Here is a 16002-nt window from a genome sequence, read left to right as displayed (position 1 = left end):
TCTGGAGGTTCCTCAAAAAGTTGAAAATAGAGCTAGCCTGTGACCCAGCACTGCACAACTAGGTATTTACCCCAAAGATACAAATGTAGTGGTCCAAAGGGACATCTGTACCCCAATGTTCATAGCAGCAATGTCCATAATAGCCAAGAAATGTAAAGAAATTAGATGTCCATCAACAGATGAGTGGATAAAGAAGATGTGGTATATGTACACACACACACACACACACACACACACACACACACTGGAATATTGAGCGGGCATCAAAAAATGAAATCTTGCCATTTGCCATGACACGGATGGAACTAGAGTGTATTATGCTAAGCAAAATAAGTCAACAAGAGAAAGCCAATTATCATAATGTCTCATTCATATGTGGAATTAAAAAAAAACAAAACAGAAGATCCTATGAGAAGAAAGGAAAAAAAATTAAACAAGACAAATCCGGAGAGGGACAAAAACCATGTGAGACTCCTAATTATAGGACAAAAACTGAGGGTTGCTAGAGGGGAGGAGAATGGATCGATGGGGAAATTGGGTGAGCAGGACATTAAGGAGAACATGTAATGTAATGACCATTGGGTGCTATATAAGACTGAGGAATCACAGGCCTGTACCTCTGAAACCACTAATACATTATATGTCAGTTAATTGAAACTAAATAAAAAATGTTCAAAAATATTTATTCATCACTCATAGAAATAATCATAAGGACCAATGGACATCAGATATCATTAAACTTCCTTGTCTATTTTTGGATCACATCACCATATTTTTATAAAGATATTAACGAATAATGACTTGACATAAGAAATAATGGCCATTGTGAACATGCTATTAGCATGGGAAGATCTACAGATAAGATAAAGGATTGCCTTTCCATTTTAGCTTCAAACTAAGAAAACCCTAAATATGTCCAGAAACAAGGGGATTAACAAAGCAGCTTTAAGGACTTCATTCCAAGAAATTACGTAAAATTTGAATATATCTAAGAAATTCCAACTGAAATCATTGGTTTCAGATATTTGGAGATCACCAACCTAGCAGCCCTCATTCAATTCAGCTGACATGAAGTCACATAGACACTTAGGACCTTGTTCATACTTCCTCTACCTAGTAGGTTCCTATGGTTTGCAAATACTGCATATCCAGGGTCAGTCACCTGCTACACTACTTTGTCCACCCTCCTGGTCCATAAAACTGGTAACTCTAACAACAACATGCTCTCACCTCTCAGTCAGATTCACCCAGTAGCCATCAGAGAGTGCTCCCCTACCTTGAAATACAATAAAGCCCTATCACATTCTTCCTGACTATGATGGTGCCCCACACAACTGAAGTGGGAGTACTCTCTACTGACCTTCTGGAAAATGACACTTTCCTCAAGTCTCAAAAATTTGACACACAGAGAGACATACTCACACAAAACCACTCCCAAACAGGCAGTGTCCAGCTCTCGATCAAATCCAAACATCAAAGATTGTATTTCTAAGTCTTTCTTTTCACTTTCTCACCACTTTTCTTGTGACTCCTGCTTGAACAGGACAAATCTTTTCCCACACATGCAAATCTTGCTGGCATGAACATTAGACCTCACACAGACTGTCCCTTTCTCCCTAAAAACACTCAATCCAAGTCCTGTTCATCATGACACTACTTCCAGAAATGGCTTGGTCACACCTACAGATAGGATTGGATCTCTCTAGTATATTCCACTTGCCCTCTGCTCTCCCCTCATGAATGTCCAGTGGCAGAACTCAGGGCCTACACCTCTGTACTGGGAGAAATCCAGGTTAGAGAGGAGGGTAGGATAGTAAATGGTGAGTGGAGCCCAGGAGCAGTTCTACCTGATGATCCTTCCAGCTTGCCTTTCCTTCCCCAGCTGAAGCCTGGGGTACTAAGAGTTAAGTGGCCACAGTCAAGGAAGTACCCTGGGGTTTACAGCTCAGTTTGGTAAAGTCAGAGTCTGACACAAGAACTTAAATCCAGGTCTCTTTCACCACAACAAAGTGAAAGTACAAGGGAGGTAGCCCAAGGCAGCCTAGACAAAGTGCACTATCTGTGACGTTTGTGATTTGCTCCAGTGTCACGCTCTTCACGTGTGACAACTGAACAAACGGACAATGCAGAGTTTTATTCCTTCCACTGCTTTACTTTATTTGGAAAACAGACTACCTACTGCTTTGACATTGGGTGACATGACGTGGTTCTCCACTGCAATAACTACATGTAAGGCTTGTCTGCAGAAGGGAGAGTGGGACAATAGTGAAAGGATTGAATGGGTGTAGAATAGGATTTCACTTTTTTCAGGAGGACAGGGAAGTATCCTTGTAGCGTAAACTCCCAGAGAACAGGTGTTTCTGTATTTGTTACCATTTGCCTGCAATGTCTGTAATAAGTACACCGTCTGAACAGAGAAATTAGATGATCTATCAAGTACAAGTTTCTAAGTGACAAAGACTGGGTTCAATCTGTTAAAATCCAGACTTCAACTAGTATAAATGAATACAAAGGAAAATTCAGGAACTACGGAGATTCTTTGTGCAAAAGAACTCAAGCAAAAGTACTGTTTCTCTTCCCCAATTTATCAACACCACCTGCATTACCCCCAAATCATTACACACTCAGTTACATACAATGCAAGAGGGTGGTGGCATATACAAAATTCTCCTCTCTGGGAACTTACTATTTAGGGCTTCATGACTACCTCCCCACCTGTCCAAATAAGTAAAAGATACATAAACTGTGAAACAGGAAGGATATACTTATGTAAGAAATGAACAGTCAAGGCAAAGACATGTCAAGACCCCACATGGCTTACTAGCTGATGTAAGGTAAGAGTACTAAGGATCACATTTTCCATTGTTGGCAAGACTAGTAAAAATCTGTGTACTGTGGGTCAGCCTGAGAAGTCTGCATGGAATAGGCAAGAATTACCCCCATCAAGTCATTGTGAATAACTGTTTCCTCAGAAAGCACCAGTTCAAGCAGTGTCTTCAGCTTGGTCATGATCCAATAACTGGAGCCTCTTTAAGACTTTCTTGCATGCCCCCCACCAAAAACAAAAAACAAACTCCACCACACCTCAAGCCAGCAAATCCAGTTTACCAACTAGTCGGATCCAGTTAAATATTTGCTACAGGTACTAATACAGATCAGGATTCTAAGATATAATATTAATAATAATGTTAGTAATAATAATTCTCAGTCCCAGTCTGTGCAGAAAATGAAGAGAGAAACCATTCCAGTAATAATAAATGCCTAACTTTCCTCTTAGGGAAAGAGAAATAAAGGTCAGATAACTTCCCAGAAAGGTTGAAAAAAAGCTGAAGTAAACAAATTCAGCTCATGCTAAAGAAAATAAATATCCCAACTTATCTCCCAGGAGTCTTCCAGAAACAGCCTCACCAAATGGATCACTTACCAGGCATACTCCCACCTAGGACCTTACTTTGGACTATATTCTGTTTGCGTGTTACCTGGAAGAATCCTTTGTCTCCCTTTCTGAAGTAAAAACTCCTTAGACTAGAACCTGTTTCATGTTCTCTCCATGAGGCTAGAAACCCAAATTCTGCAAGTAATACTTACTAGGTGCAACCAAGACTTGAATGTGAAAGCATGGCAGCCCCCAACCTGTCTGCCCATTAGACCAAGAGGAAACACAGCCACCTCCTCCAACTCACGTAGGTACCTTACCACCCCTATGACTACACCTCTCAAATCCCATCCCAGTCTAGCAGAGGCTGAATGCCAAGTCGCTAAAAACCCATCTTGATGGAGAACAACATGCTCCACACCAACTGTATGTAAACCAAATCCATCCACCCTTATGTTGACCAAAATCAAGATAGATGTAGACCCAAACATTTTACTTCCCTCCTACAGAATCATATGAAGGTCCTGCTGCCAGCATCAGTAGGCTAGTATCATTGCACCATTATTTGAGTTAGCAATCAGACAGACAGAGGTTCTCTGGAGGCTGTATGACTTCATATTATCCAGTATCATTCTGGGGTGGCTGTGAACAGGTGCCTTTTATTAATCCCTCTGGGATAACATTAAAAAAGACATAGTTAAATGCAATTCATGATTTGACACATTTAGAGCACTTGTTTCAGTCAGAATCTAGATCTGGAAATTATTCACATTTCCATCGCACCAAAACAAGAAATCAACTTGAAATCAGAAAAGCCTGAGATTCTGCTTCTAGAGGTCTTCAGAAACTAGATGGGTTACCAGGAAGAACCAGAATGAGATTTTCCAAACAGGAAAGAGAAAGAGCTGGGAAAGCCAGGAAGGGTGTTCAGTTAAGGGGTTAGAAAGTGATGAATACACAGATGTCAACAGTGATAATCACTTTCTTTTCTAGTTCCCCCTACAAGTCTCTACTCAATTTTTGCAATCCTGAATCCCGCCATCACAGAACACCTAATAAAAGTCCTCAGGAGAAAGCACTAGAACATAATACACCTGCCCGTCCATCTCATTTTCCAAACTACAGCTATACTGTAGGGGAGCACTGATCCACAGTCTTTTTTTTCCAAGAAGCCTTACTAAACAGCTTTGTTTTTCACCCAAATTCTTCCTTTCTTGTAAGCACAGAATCCAGAAATCCATCCAGTGGTCCTATCCATCACCATACTCTGTGTCTGCTATTAGACTAGGAGTTGTGAGTGGTCAAGGCCATGGATCCTCCTTCCACGAACCTCCTCCCAATACATACCCTCAGTAATACACTGCACACAAGGTGGCTTAGGAAAGGCCAACTGTCTCTCTGCATACCTTCCTTCATATCTTTACGTGTGTCCTTCTGTCCTCCTGTGAAAGTACTTAGCTATCTGTATCTCTCCATCCTGTCTCACCAGGCTTGGCCTGCTTCTGAAACAGCCCTTGGTGGCTGCTCCACACCACCATCACCCTTGGGAAGTTAATTGTTTTGTTTTGTTGCAGGAAATATACCAGATGATCTCAGTCATATGAAAGCTGTGTTCACCTCAAAGTCCTGAGCTCTTCTCCAAATATACATCCATATGACATCTCCACCAAGAACCACCTGCCTCACCCCAGCTTAGGCAACAGATCTACAACAAAGAGCCTCTGACACCACTTTTTACAGGACACTGTGAATCCCTCTTCCTAGTTCTTTCCCACCCCCACTCTGCTTTGTGATTTCTGCGATAATCAAAGAAAAAAGGGACGAGGATAAACCAAATGAATATCATCCAAACCTATTTTTCAGTTTGGAATATACTTGGTGTAGAAATTGGCCTTTCTACATATTTTGCTTCAACTAAGGTTAAAATGAATCTGCCTTCTGGAAGCACATAACACATATCAATTGATAATGGAAAAAAGCAGCCCAAGACTGCTAGAGGGTGAGAGGACAACCTAGAAATCAACTTTGGCCACATGTAATAAAAAACACAGGTGTCCCTCATGTATGTGCAATGTTGTTTGGGCTTCTGGGGTTGGGGTGCTGCCCGCAGTGTACATGGCAGTGTGGAGTCAGGGAGGGTGGAGAACCATTTAAAGTCCAAGAGCCTTTGAAATAAAAAGGATTGAAAATATGTTTGTGATAACAGCAAACCACCTCTTCATGACTCAGTTTTAATAAGCACAAGGCAGCCACACCCCAGGGGACCTTGGTAATCTTTCCTCCTACAACCTGACCTAGTCTATAATCTATCCCCACCATAACTTTTTTTTTCCATTTTATTTATTTTTTTCAGCGTAACAGTATTCATTCTTTTTGCACAACACCCAGTGCTCCATGCAAAACGTGCCCTCCCCATTACCCACCACCTGTTCCCCCAACCTCCCACCCCTGACCCTTCAAAACCCTCAGGTTGTTTTTCAGAGTCCATAGTCTCTTATGGTTCGCCTCTCCTTCCAAATTTTTTTTTTTAATAAACATATAATGTATTTTTATCCCCAGGGGTACAGGTCTGTGAATCGCCAGGTTTACACACTTCACAGCACTCACGATAGCACATACCCTCCCCAATGTCCATAGCCCCCTCCCCCTCTCCCAATCCCACCTCCCCCCAGCAACCCCCAGTTTGTTTTGTGAGATTAAGAGTCATTTATGGTTTGTCTCCCTCCCAATCCCATCTTGTTTCATTTATTCTTCTCCTATCCCCCTACCCCCGCATGTTGCTACTCCATGTCCTCATATCAGGGAGATCATATGATAGTTGACTTTCTCCGATTGACTTATTTCACTAAGCATGATATGCTCTAGTTCCATCCACGTCGTCGCAAATGGCAAGATTTCATTTCTTTTGATGGCTGCATAGTATTCCATTGTGTATATATACCACCTCTTCTTTATCCATTCATCTGTTGATGGACATCTAGGTTCTTTCCATAGTTTGGCTATTGTAGACATTGCTGCTATAAACATTTGGGTACACGTGCCCCTTTGGATCACTATGTTTGTATCTTTAGGGTAAATACCCAGTAGTGCAATTGCTGGGTCATAGGGTAGTTCTATTTTCAACATTTTGAGGAACCTCCATGCTGTTTTCCAGAGCGGTTGCACCAGCTTGCATTCCCACCAACAGTGGAGGAGGGTTCCCCTTTCTCCACATCCTCGCCAGCATCTGTCATTTCCTGACTTGTTAATTTTAGCCATTCTGACTGGTGTGAGGTGATATCTCATTGTGGTTTCGATTTGTATTTCCCTGATGCCGAGTGACGTGGAGCACTTTTTCATGTGTCTGTTGGCCATCTGGATGTCTTCTTTGCGGAAATGTCTGTTCATGTCCTCTGCCCATTTCTTGATTGGATTGTTTGTTCTTTGGGTGTTGAGTTTGCTAAGTTCCTTATAGATTTTGGACACTAGCCCTTTATCTGATATGTTGCTTGCAAATATCTTCTCCCATTCTGTCAGTTGTCTTTTGGTTTTGTTAACTGTTTCCTTTGCTGTGCAAAAGCTTTTGATCTTGATGAAATCCCAATAGTTCATTTTTGCCCTTGCTTCCCTTGCCTTTGCCGTTGTTCCTAGGAAGATGTTGCTACGGCTGAGGTCGAAGAGGTTGCTGCCTGCATTCTCCTCAAGGATTTGGATGGATTCCTTTCTCACATTGAGGTCCTTCATCCATTTGGAGTCTATTTTCATGTGTGGTGTAAGGAAGTGGTCCAATTTCATTTTTCTGCATGTGGCTGTCCAATTTTCCCAGCACCATTTATTGAAGAGGCTGTCTTTTTTCCATTGGACATTCTTTCCTGCTTTGTCGAAGATTAGTTGACCATAGAGTTGAGGGTCGATTTCTGGGCTCTCTATTCTGTTCCACTGATCTATGTGTCTGTTTTTGTGCCAGTACCATGTTGTCTTGATGATGACAGCTTTGTAATAGAGCTTGAAGTCCGGAATTGTGATGCCACCAACTTTGCCTTTCTTTTTCAATATTCCTTTGGCTATTCGAGGTCTTTTCTGGTTCCATATAAATTTTAGGATTATTTGTTCCATTTCTTTGAAAAAAGTGGATGGTATTTTGATAGGGATTGCATTAAATGTGTAGATTGCTTTAGGTAGCATAGACATTTTCACAATATTTATTCTTCCATCCAGGAGCATGGAACATTTTTTCCATTTCTTTGTGTCTTCCTCAATTTCTTTCATGAGTACTTTATAATTTTCTGTGTATAGATTCTTAGCCTCTTTGGTTAGGTTTATTCCTAGGTATCTTATAGTTTTGGGTACAATTGTAAATGGGATTGACTCCTTAATTTCTCTTTCGTCTGTCTTGTTGTTGGTGTACAGAAATGCAACTGATTTCTGTGCATTGATTTTATATCCTGACACTTAACTGAATTCCTGTACAAGTTCTAGCAGTTTTGGAGTGGAGTCTTTTGGGTTTTCCACATATAGTATCATATCATCTGCAAAGAGTGATAGTTTTACTTCTTCTTTACCAATTTGGATGCCTTTAATTTCTTTTTGTTGTCTGATTGCTGAGGCTAGGACTTCTAGTACTATGTTGAATAGCAGTGGTATTAATGGACATCCCTGCCGTGTTCCTGACCTTAGAGGAAAAGCTTTCAGTTTTTCTCCATTGAGAATGATATTTGCGGTGGGTTTTTCATAGATGGCTTTGATAATATTGAGGTATGTGCCCTCTATCCCTACACTTTGAAGAGTTTTGATCAGGAAGGGATGCTGTACTTTGTCAAATGCTTTTTCAGCATCTATTGAGAGTATCATATGGTTCTTGTTCTTTCTTTTATTAATGTGTTCTATCACATTGATTGATTTGTGGATGTTGAACCAACCCTGCAGCCCTGGAATAAATCCCACTTGATCGTGGTGAATAATCCTTTTAATGTACTGTTGAATCCTATTGGCTAGTATTTTGGCGAGAATTTTTGCATCTGTGTTCATCAAGGATATTGGTCTGTAGTTCTCTTTTTTGGTGGGATCCTTGTCTGGTTTTGGGATCAAGGTGATGCTGACCTCATAAAATGAGTTTGGAAGTTTTCCTTCCATTTCTATTTTTTGGAACATTTTCAGGAGAATAGGAATTAGTTCTTCTTTAAATGTTTGGTAGAATTCCCCTGGGAAGCCATCTGGCCCTGGGATTTTGTTTGTTTGGAGATTTTTGATGACTGTTTCAATCTCCTTACTGGTTATGGGCCTGTTCAGGTTTTCTATTTCTTCCTGGTTCCGTTGTGGTAGTTTATATGTCTCTAGGAATGCATCCATTTCTTCCAGATTGTCCAATTTGTTGGCATAGAGTTGCTCATAGTATGTTCTTATAATTGTCTGTATTTCTTTGGTGTTAGTTGTGATCTCTCCTCTTTCATTCATGATTTTATTGATTTGGGTCCTTTCTCTTTTCTTTTTGATGAGTCTGGCCAGGGGTTTATCAATCTTATTGATTCTTTCAAAGAAACAGCTCCTAGTTTCATTGATTTTTTCTATTGTTTTTTTTTTTTTGTTTGTTTGTTTGTTTCTATTTCATTGATTTCTGCCCTGATCTTTATGATTTCTCTTCTCCTGCTGGGTTTAGGGTTTCTTTCTTGTTCTTTCTCCAGCTCCTTTAGGTGTAGGGTTAGGTTGTATACTTGAGACCTTTCTTGTTTCTTGAGAAAGGCTTGTACCGCTATATATTTTCCTCTCAGGACTGCCTTTGCTGTGTCCCACAGATTTTGAACCGTTGTGTTTTCATTATCATTTGTTTCCATGAATTTTTTCATTTCTTCTTTAATTTCCTGGTTAACCCATTCCTTCTTTAGAAGGATGCTGTTTAGTCTCCATGTATTTGGGTTCTTTCCAGCTTTCCTCTTGTGATTGAGTTCTAGCTTCAGAGCATTGTGGTCTGAAAATATGCAGGGAATGATCCTAATCTTTTGATACCAGTTGAGACCTGATTTGTGACCCAGGATGTGATCTATTCTGGAGAAGGTTCCATGTGCACTAGAGAAGAATGTGTATTCTGTTGCTTTGGGATGAAATGTTCTGAATATATCTGTGATGTCCATCTGGTCCAGTGTGTCATTTAAGGCCTTTATTTCCTTGTTGATCTTTTGCTTGGATGATCTGTCCATTTCAGTGAGGGGAGTGTTAGAGTCCCCTACTATTATTGTATTATTATTGATGTGTTTCTTTGATTTTGTTATTAATTGGTTGCTATAGTTGGCTGCTCCCACGTTAGGGGCATAGATATTTAAAATTGTTAGATCTTCTTGTTGGACAGACACTTTGAGTAGGATATAGTGTCCTTCCTCATCTCTTATTATAGTCTTTGGCTTAAAATCTAATTGATCTGATAGAAGGATTGCCACCCCAGCTTTCTTCTGATGCCCATTAGCATGGTAAATTGTTTTCCACCCCTTCACTTTAAATCTGGAGGTGTCTTCGCGTCTAAAATGAGTTTCTTGTAGGCAACATTCTGATGGGTTTTGTTTTTTTATCCATTCTGATACCCTGTGTCTTTTGATTGGGGCATTTAGCCCATTAACATTCAGGGTAACTATTGAGAGATATGAATTTAGTGCCATTATTAGTCTATAAGGTGACTGTTACTGTATATTGTCTCTGTACCTTTCCGATCTACTACTTTTAGGCTCTCTCTTTGCTTAGAGAACCCCTTTCAATATTTCCTGTAGAGCTGGTTTGGTGTTTGCAAATTCTTTCAGTTTTTGTTTGTCCTGGAAGCTTTTGATCTCTCCTTCTATTTTCAATGATAGCCTAGCTGGATAGAGTATTCTTGGCTGCATGTTTTTCTCGTTGAGTGCTCTGAATATATCATGCCAGCTCTTCCTGGCCTGCCAGGTCTCTGTGGATAAGTCTGCTGCCAATCTAATATTTTTACCATTGTATGTTACAGACTTCTTTTCTCGGGCTGCTTTCAGGATTTTCTCTTTGTCGCTAAGACTTGTAAATTTTACTATTAGGTGACGGGGTGTGGACCTATTCTTTTTGCCTTTGAGGGGGGTTCTCTGCATCTCCTGGATTTTGATGCTTGTTCCCTTTGCCATATTAGGGAAATTCTCTCCAATGATTCTCTCCAATAGACCTTCTGCTCCCCTCTCTCTTCTTCTTCTGGAATCCCAATTATTCTAATGTTGTTTCGTCTTATGGTGTCACTTATCTCTTGAATTCTCCCCTCATGGTCCAGTAGCTGTTTGTCCCTCTTTTGTTCGGCTTCTTTATTCTCTGTCATTTGGTCTTCTATATCACTAATTCTTTCTTCTGCCTCATTGATCCTAGCAGTGAGAGCCTCCATTTTTGATTGTACCTCATTAATAGCTTTTTTGACTTCAACTTGGTTAGATTTTAGTTCTTTAATTTCTCCAGAAAGGGCTTTAATATCTCCAGAGAGGGTTTCTCTAATATCTTCCATGCCTTTTTCGAGCCCGGCCAGAATGTTCAGAATCGTCATTCTGAACTCTTGATCTGACATATTATCAATGTCTGTGTTGATTAGGTCCCTAGCCTTCGGTACTGTCTCTTGCTCTTTTGTTTGTGGTGATTTCTTCCTCCTTGTCATTTTGTCTGGATAAGAGGATATGAAGGAGCAAATAAACTACAAAAGGGTGGCAAAGACCCCAGAAAAATGCACTGTAACCAAATCCGAAGAGACCCCTAATTGTGGGGGGAAGAAAGGGGATAAAAACAGGTTCTGAAAAAAAAAAAGAAAAAAAATTAAAAAATAAAACAAATGAAAAAATATAAAAAAGAAAGAAAAAATATATATATTTAGATAAACTAGTCAAAAAACGTTAAAAAAGAAAAGGGTAAAAGTTTTAAAAAATTTAGCAGAAGAAGAAAAAAGAAAAAAGAAAAAAAATTGAAAAAAGAAAAAAAATTGAAGTAGCCACAAGACTAAAGAATCATGGGGAGAAAGCCATGAGTTCCGTGCTTTGCTTTCTCCTCCTCTGGAATTGCTCTGCTGTCTTAGGAATTGAACCTACTTTCCTTGATAGATGAATTTCGTCCTGGCTGGATATTTTGTTGATCTTCTGGGGGAGGGGTCTGTTGTAGTGATTCTCAAGTGTCTTTGCCCGAGGCGGGATTGCACCGCCCTTACCGGCGGCCGGACTAAGTAATCGGCTCGGGTTTGCTTTTGGGAGCTTCTGTTCCCTGAACGCTTTCCGTAGAGTTCCAGAGGACGGGAATGAAAATGGCGGCCTCCTAGTCTCCGGCCCGGAGGAGCCGAGAGCCTGGGGCCCCACCCCTCAGTGCGCCCTCAGAGGACAGCACCCAATCACTCCCGTATCCCCAGCCTCTAGCCGCGCTCCGAGCTCACCCAGCCCGCGACCAGTTCAAGGTAACCCCGAGCTGAGAGTTCAGTCCTCGGCTCTGTCTCTGCAGCCGGCTTCCCCGTTCTAATACCTGCGAGCTCTCCGACACTCTGACACCCCCGATCCTTCTGTGACCCTGCGGGACCTGGGGCCACGCTGACCCCGCATGGGCTTCACCCTGGTTTAGCCTCTGGAGCAATGTCCCTCAGTGGAACAGACTTTTAAAAGTCCTGATTTTGTGCTCCGTTGCTCCACCGCTTGCTGGGAGCCGGCCCCTCCTCCCACGGTCTATCTTCACGTCATTTTAGATTCACTTCTCCGCCAGTCCTACCTTTCAGAAAGTGGTTGATTTTCTGTTTCTAGAGTTGCTGTTCTTCTTCTCTTCACTCTCCCATTGGATTTTTAGGTGTTTGCAATGTTTAGATAAGCTATCGAGCTGATCTCCTGCTACCTGATGTAGTCTCAGGCTGCTACTTCTCCACCATCTTGACTCCTCCCTCCCCACCATAACTTTTTAAAATTAGGTAAGAAATGCAGGGAGATGTTTTCAACAGCTATAAGAAAAGATATTTAGCTTCTTAAGCCTAGAGGAAAAAATCCTCAAATCCTCTCTGATGATGAGGTACCATCTTATCACTCTTAAACTGCTATTCTGCAAAGTAAACACTGATGTCCTCCCTAAGAAGATAAGACACAGAGACTTTTATAATCTCTGGTGAGAAGCAAGGTAAAACATGAAGGAGGCAGCAAAGACCAATGAAAAAAATCTTCATTCATTCCATGAACATGTCTAAGCATATTATGTGTTGAGCCCTGTGGGAAAGACAAAGATGAAGAAAGGAAGCTCTGCACTAGGAGAGCAAGGAAAGGCCACACAGGAGGGCTGGACAAAGAGGTGGGAAGGAAGCTGGAGGAGAAGCACCAAGAAATAACCTCCCCTAACTCATATTTTGCTCATCAAAGCTGAGAACCTTTCTGGGCTGGAGGAGAATGTGTAGGCTTCCAAATCCTTCTGACCCAAACAACCCTACCTGCCATTCCCAAATTCTCATGGTACTGGTCTAAAAACTGGCAAACTAAACTCTAGCTCTCCTGCCATAAATAACCTCTGCTCAACCCCACAGGGCTTCTATATCCAGTGGCATTCCTAGCCCAGCCATCTTCCTCCCTGGAGGAAGTTTTCCTCCAACGTTTCTCAGTTTCCTGCCAACTCTATAAATAGAAGAATTCACTTACCCATGAGCTTTCTCTGTCTCAGAGGAGAAACAGGAAGAAAATGCAAACCAAATGCAGGGACAGGGAAGGAGCTCGTCCAAGAAGAGCCAGGACTTGGAGGAGAGCTCAAAGGGTGTGTTCAGGGAGTTGAGGCCCTGGGGAAGAAAGGTCCTCTTGGAGGAGTGGCCTCAGGAGTGTGAGCACTAACAAAGCTGGGCCTCAGGGAACTGGGGTCAAAGTGCAAAAGGGACTGGGAAGGATGTGAAAGTAGGAAGGAGGTGGTTTAGCTGGAATCCTGGAGCAAGGATAAAGGTTGACAACGGAAGACCAGTGGGGCCCTGCATGGGTGAGGTGGTGGACTGAGGCTTAAATGGGGCTTTGTTGAGTGATGTTTTTAGCTGTGAATTTAGAAATAATAAACTTTCCAAGGTCCTGGGTGTGAAGGAGGTCTAGCTGGTAGGAGGAGAGTGTGGGGAGCCTGGTGGAGCCCGGCCTGTGGTGACTTGGAGGTTAGTCCCTGATCCAGTGAAAGAGCCCACTCAGCAGTCCTGTAATCAAGCACAGAATCACCTCCCCTCACCCAGCTGCTTCTCCCAGCATCTCCTACAGGTTCCTCTACCACCACCATCCATCCTGGCCCCTCAGCCACGTTTCCAATCACACCAGGAATAAAACTGAAAGGGACCTGTCTTAAGCTTCACCACAACGGATTTCCTGAGACAGTCACTCAGCATTCACAGCATATTCTGACTGAATGAGCATCAGCCTTGCACTGGAGGAAGTAAACACGTGGTCTCTGCCTGCAGAGCTTCCTGCTGTAGACGATCATAATGAAGAGACCCCAGGACCCTGAAACAGTGACCAAAGGAAGGTGCTTGCTCCTTTCCAGAATGTTAATCTTCAGAGGCAAGACTTCTCAGAGGTGGAGAAGGTAGGAAGTACTTAGAGACCCAGGGCTGAATGCACAAGTGATGGGCCCACAGTCCATGGGTCACAAGGAAAAGGGGCAGCACTGTCTCTACTTGACACTGCTGACATGCCTCTAAACCCTCAGTTCTGTCCCTCAAAGACTTGGGGTGGAGGTGGGGGGAGGGGAGAGGAGGTCAACAGCAGGTTCCTAAAGGGACAGAGTCTATGCTAACTATACTAAAACAGAGCATTGAACTTGGAGCAGAAAGAAGCGCTTCAGATCTGAGGAAGAATCTACAACTGAGGAAAACCTACCAATCACACTGACCCTGTCCTAACACATCTGCAGGAGACATGGACCAAGGGCAATAACAGAGCACCTCCTCCTGTGTTCCAGGTGTTATGTGGGGTAGGGGATGAGTGGCCCAGTCAAGACTACAGAGCCAGAATTCTTAGAAGCAAAGGTGACAGGCAAGACTGGAAGGATGGCTGTCATGACAGAACAGAAGGAAAAATATCTGGGTGTTTGATCTGTGTCTGTTCCAATAGTCCTAGGTTGTGTCCCCTGCCTCAGCTGGGATTTCCCCAGATGTCACCTGCTTGAGGGCAAGAAGGGCAGGTGCTTGGAAGGGTCTGTCTATCCATATATCTGGTCCCCAGATCAATCCCTTCTCCTGTCCCTTGTGCTTGGTAGAGGGTGGGAGATTGGGGGGAAGCCCAGGACCCCCAGTCACCAGGTAATAAAAAGAACTGGCCCAGGCTCTGCTTTCCGTATCTCCCACTGGCCACCTGCTGTGGGCTGGCAGCCTGGAGGCCCTAGGGCCTTGCATTAGGCATGACACAGACCAGCGGTTCAGGAGTGGTGCCTTGAGCCTTGGCACTATGGGCCACGTGCCTCCAGCCCCTGCTGAGCCCCAGAGACCCCACATTAGCAGAGGCCCTGATCCCTCTGTTCCTTTGTAGTCTACTGCCCACCCTAAGGCCCCATGGAGAGGGCAGCCTCCTCAACTCGTTTTAGCCCCCTCAGGAGCATGCCTAGACCCCCTGCAAGCTAGAGCTGAGTTCCAGACGCACTTCTTGGCCTCCCAGGGTTGTTCCCAGAGTGCATTATAGGAGGTGTCAGAGCCTTCGACCACACCCCAGCACCAAGGCCAAGGTTCTCAAGGTGGACTTGCTCCTGGTTTTCCCTGCTGCTAAGGAGTCCACTGCCATCTCTGCTGCCCTTAGTGTTGTGTCTCCAGTCCAGCTGGCCCAACAGTGGACACAATGCTCTGAAGGGCCTCCTGCCCCACCCACTGGTGTTGTTGCCCACTGTATAGGCCGCATCCATCTCTGCCATCACCATCACGGCAGCCACCACCATTGCTTTCGTAACCACATCCTCGATGGTCACCATTACCAGGCTCTCATCCGTCTGGGAGAAAAAGAGGAAGAGCAAGGGGCCCTACACGTGCACCCTATGCATCAAGGAGTTCCAGAACAGCTACAAGCTTCAGAGGCAGAGGCTATCCACCCGGTTTCCAAGGATGGACAGGTCCCCTGGTTGCTATGGAGATGCCCACCATGGTGCCCCTGAGCCTCCTGAGGACCTCAGCTGAGTGGAGCCACCAGTGGTGTGCCCACAGTGCGGCAAGCACGAGGACACTGTGAGCTACTGCAAGGGCGCGCAGGACAGGAGGCGCAGTGCACAAGCCCTACAGCCTCTCCCAGGGTGGCCAGAGCTTCCTCCCAGCAGTCACACTCCACAGTGCCCTCCACAGATGGCCCTTCACATGTGACTTGTGTGACACCTTTTGCTACAAAGGACCTACTGCAGCACACATGGTACCACTCGGGGAGAAGGTGCAGTGTCACGTGTGTGACAAGACGCCAAGCACGGCTTCCGTTTACGACCACACGCAGGTGCTCTGCCAGGATGTCACCCTGTCTGTGAGCGCAAACACCCCAAGGTTCATCCCACTCCTGTGCACACTTAGAAGTGTGATAACGTTCAGAATGTCCAGGGCTTCCATGTAATACACCCAGGAGCTGGTAATTACATTTTTTCTCCAAGTTGAACCTTTTAGCCTCCTCCTTCCCTGTGGACACACATCTTTTATGAAACACACCTAACCACATCCTGGACGTTTG

General features: G+C 43.6%; 2 protein-coding genes across 2 annotated transcripts in view; both read right to left on the bottom strand.

The window, feature by feature from the left end:
- LOC123946624 (cationic amino acid transporter 3-like) overlaps positions 1-13101 on the bottom strand; it is a 66187-nt gene extending 53086 nt beyond the window's left edge. Inside the window, 1 exon segment of the mRNA XM_046012211.1 lies at positions 12985-13101. The gene's annotated coding sequence lies outside the window, so the exon portion shown is untranslated.
- A 1822-nt stretch (positions 13102-14923) lies between these two features.
- LOC123946369 (cationic amino acid transporter 3-like) overlaps positions 14924-16002 on the bottom strand; it is a 39353-nt gene continuing 38274 nt past the window's right edge. The window contains 1 exon segment of the mRNA XM_046011809.1: positions 14924-15286. Coding sequence (XP_045867765.1) covers positions 14924-15286 — 363 coding nt within the window.

Source organism: Meles meles, chromosome 7 (assembly GCF_922984935.1).
Source record: "Meles meles chromosome 7, mMelMel3.1 paternal haplotype, whole genome shotgun sequence".
Classification (NCBI taxonomy): domain Eukaryota; kingdom Metazoa; phylum Chordata; class Mammalia; order Carnivora; family Mustelidae; genus Meles; species Meles meles.
This window is presented reverse-complemented; position numbering and strand designations above follow the sequence as displayed.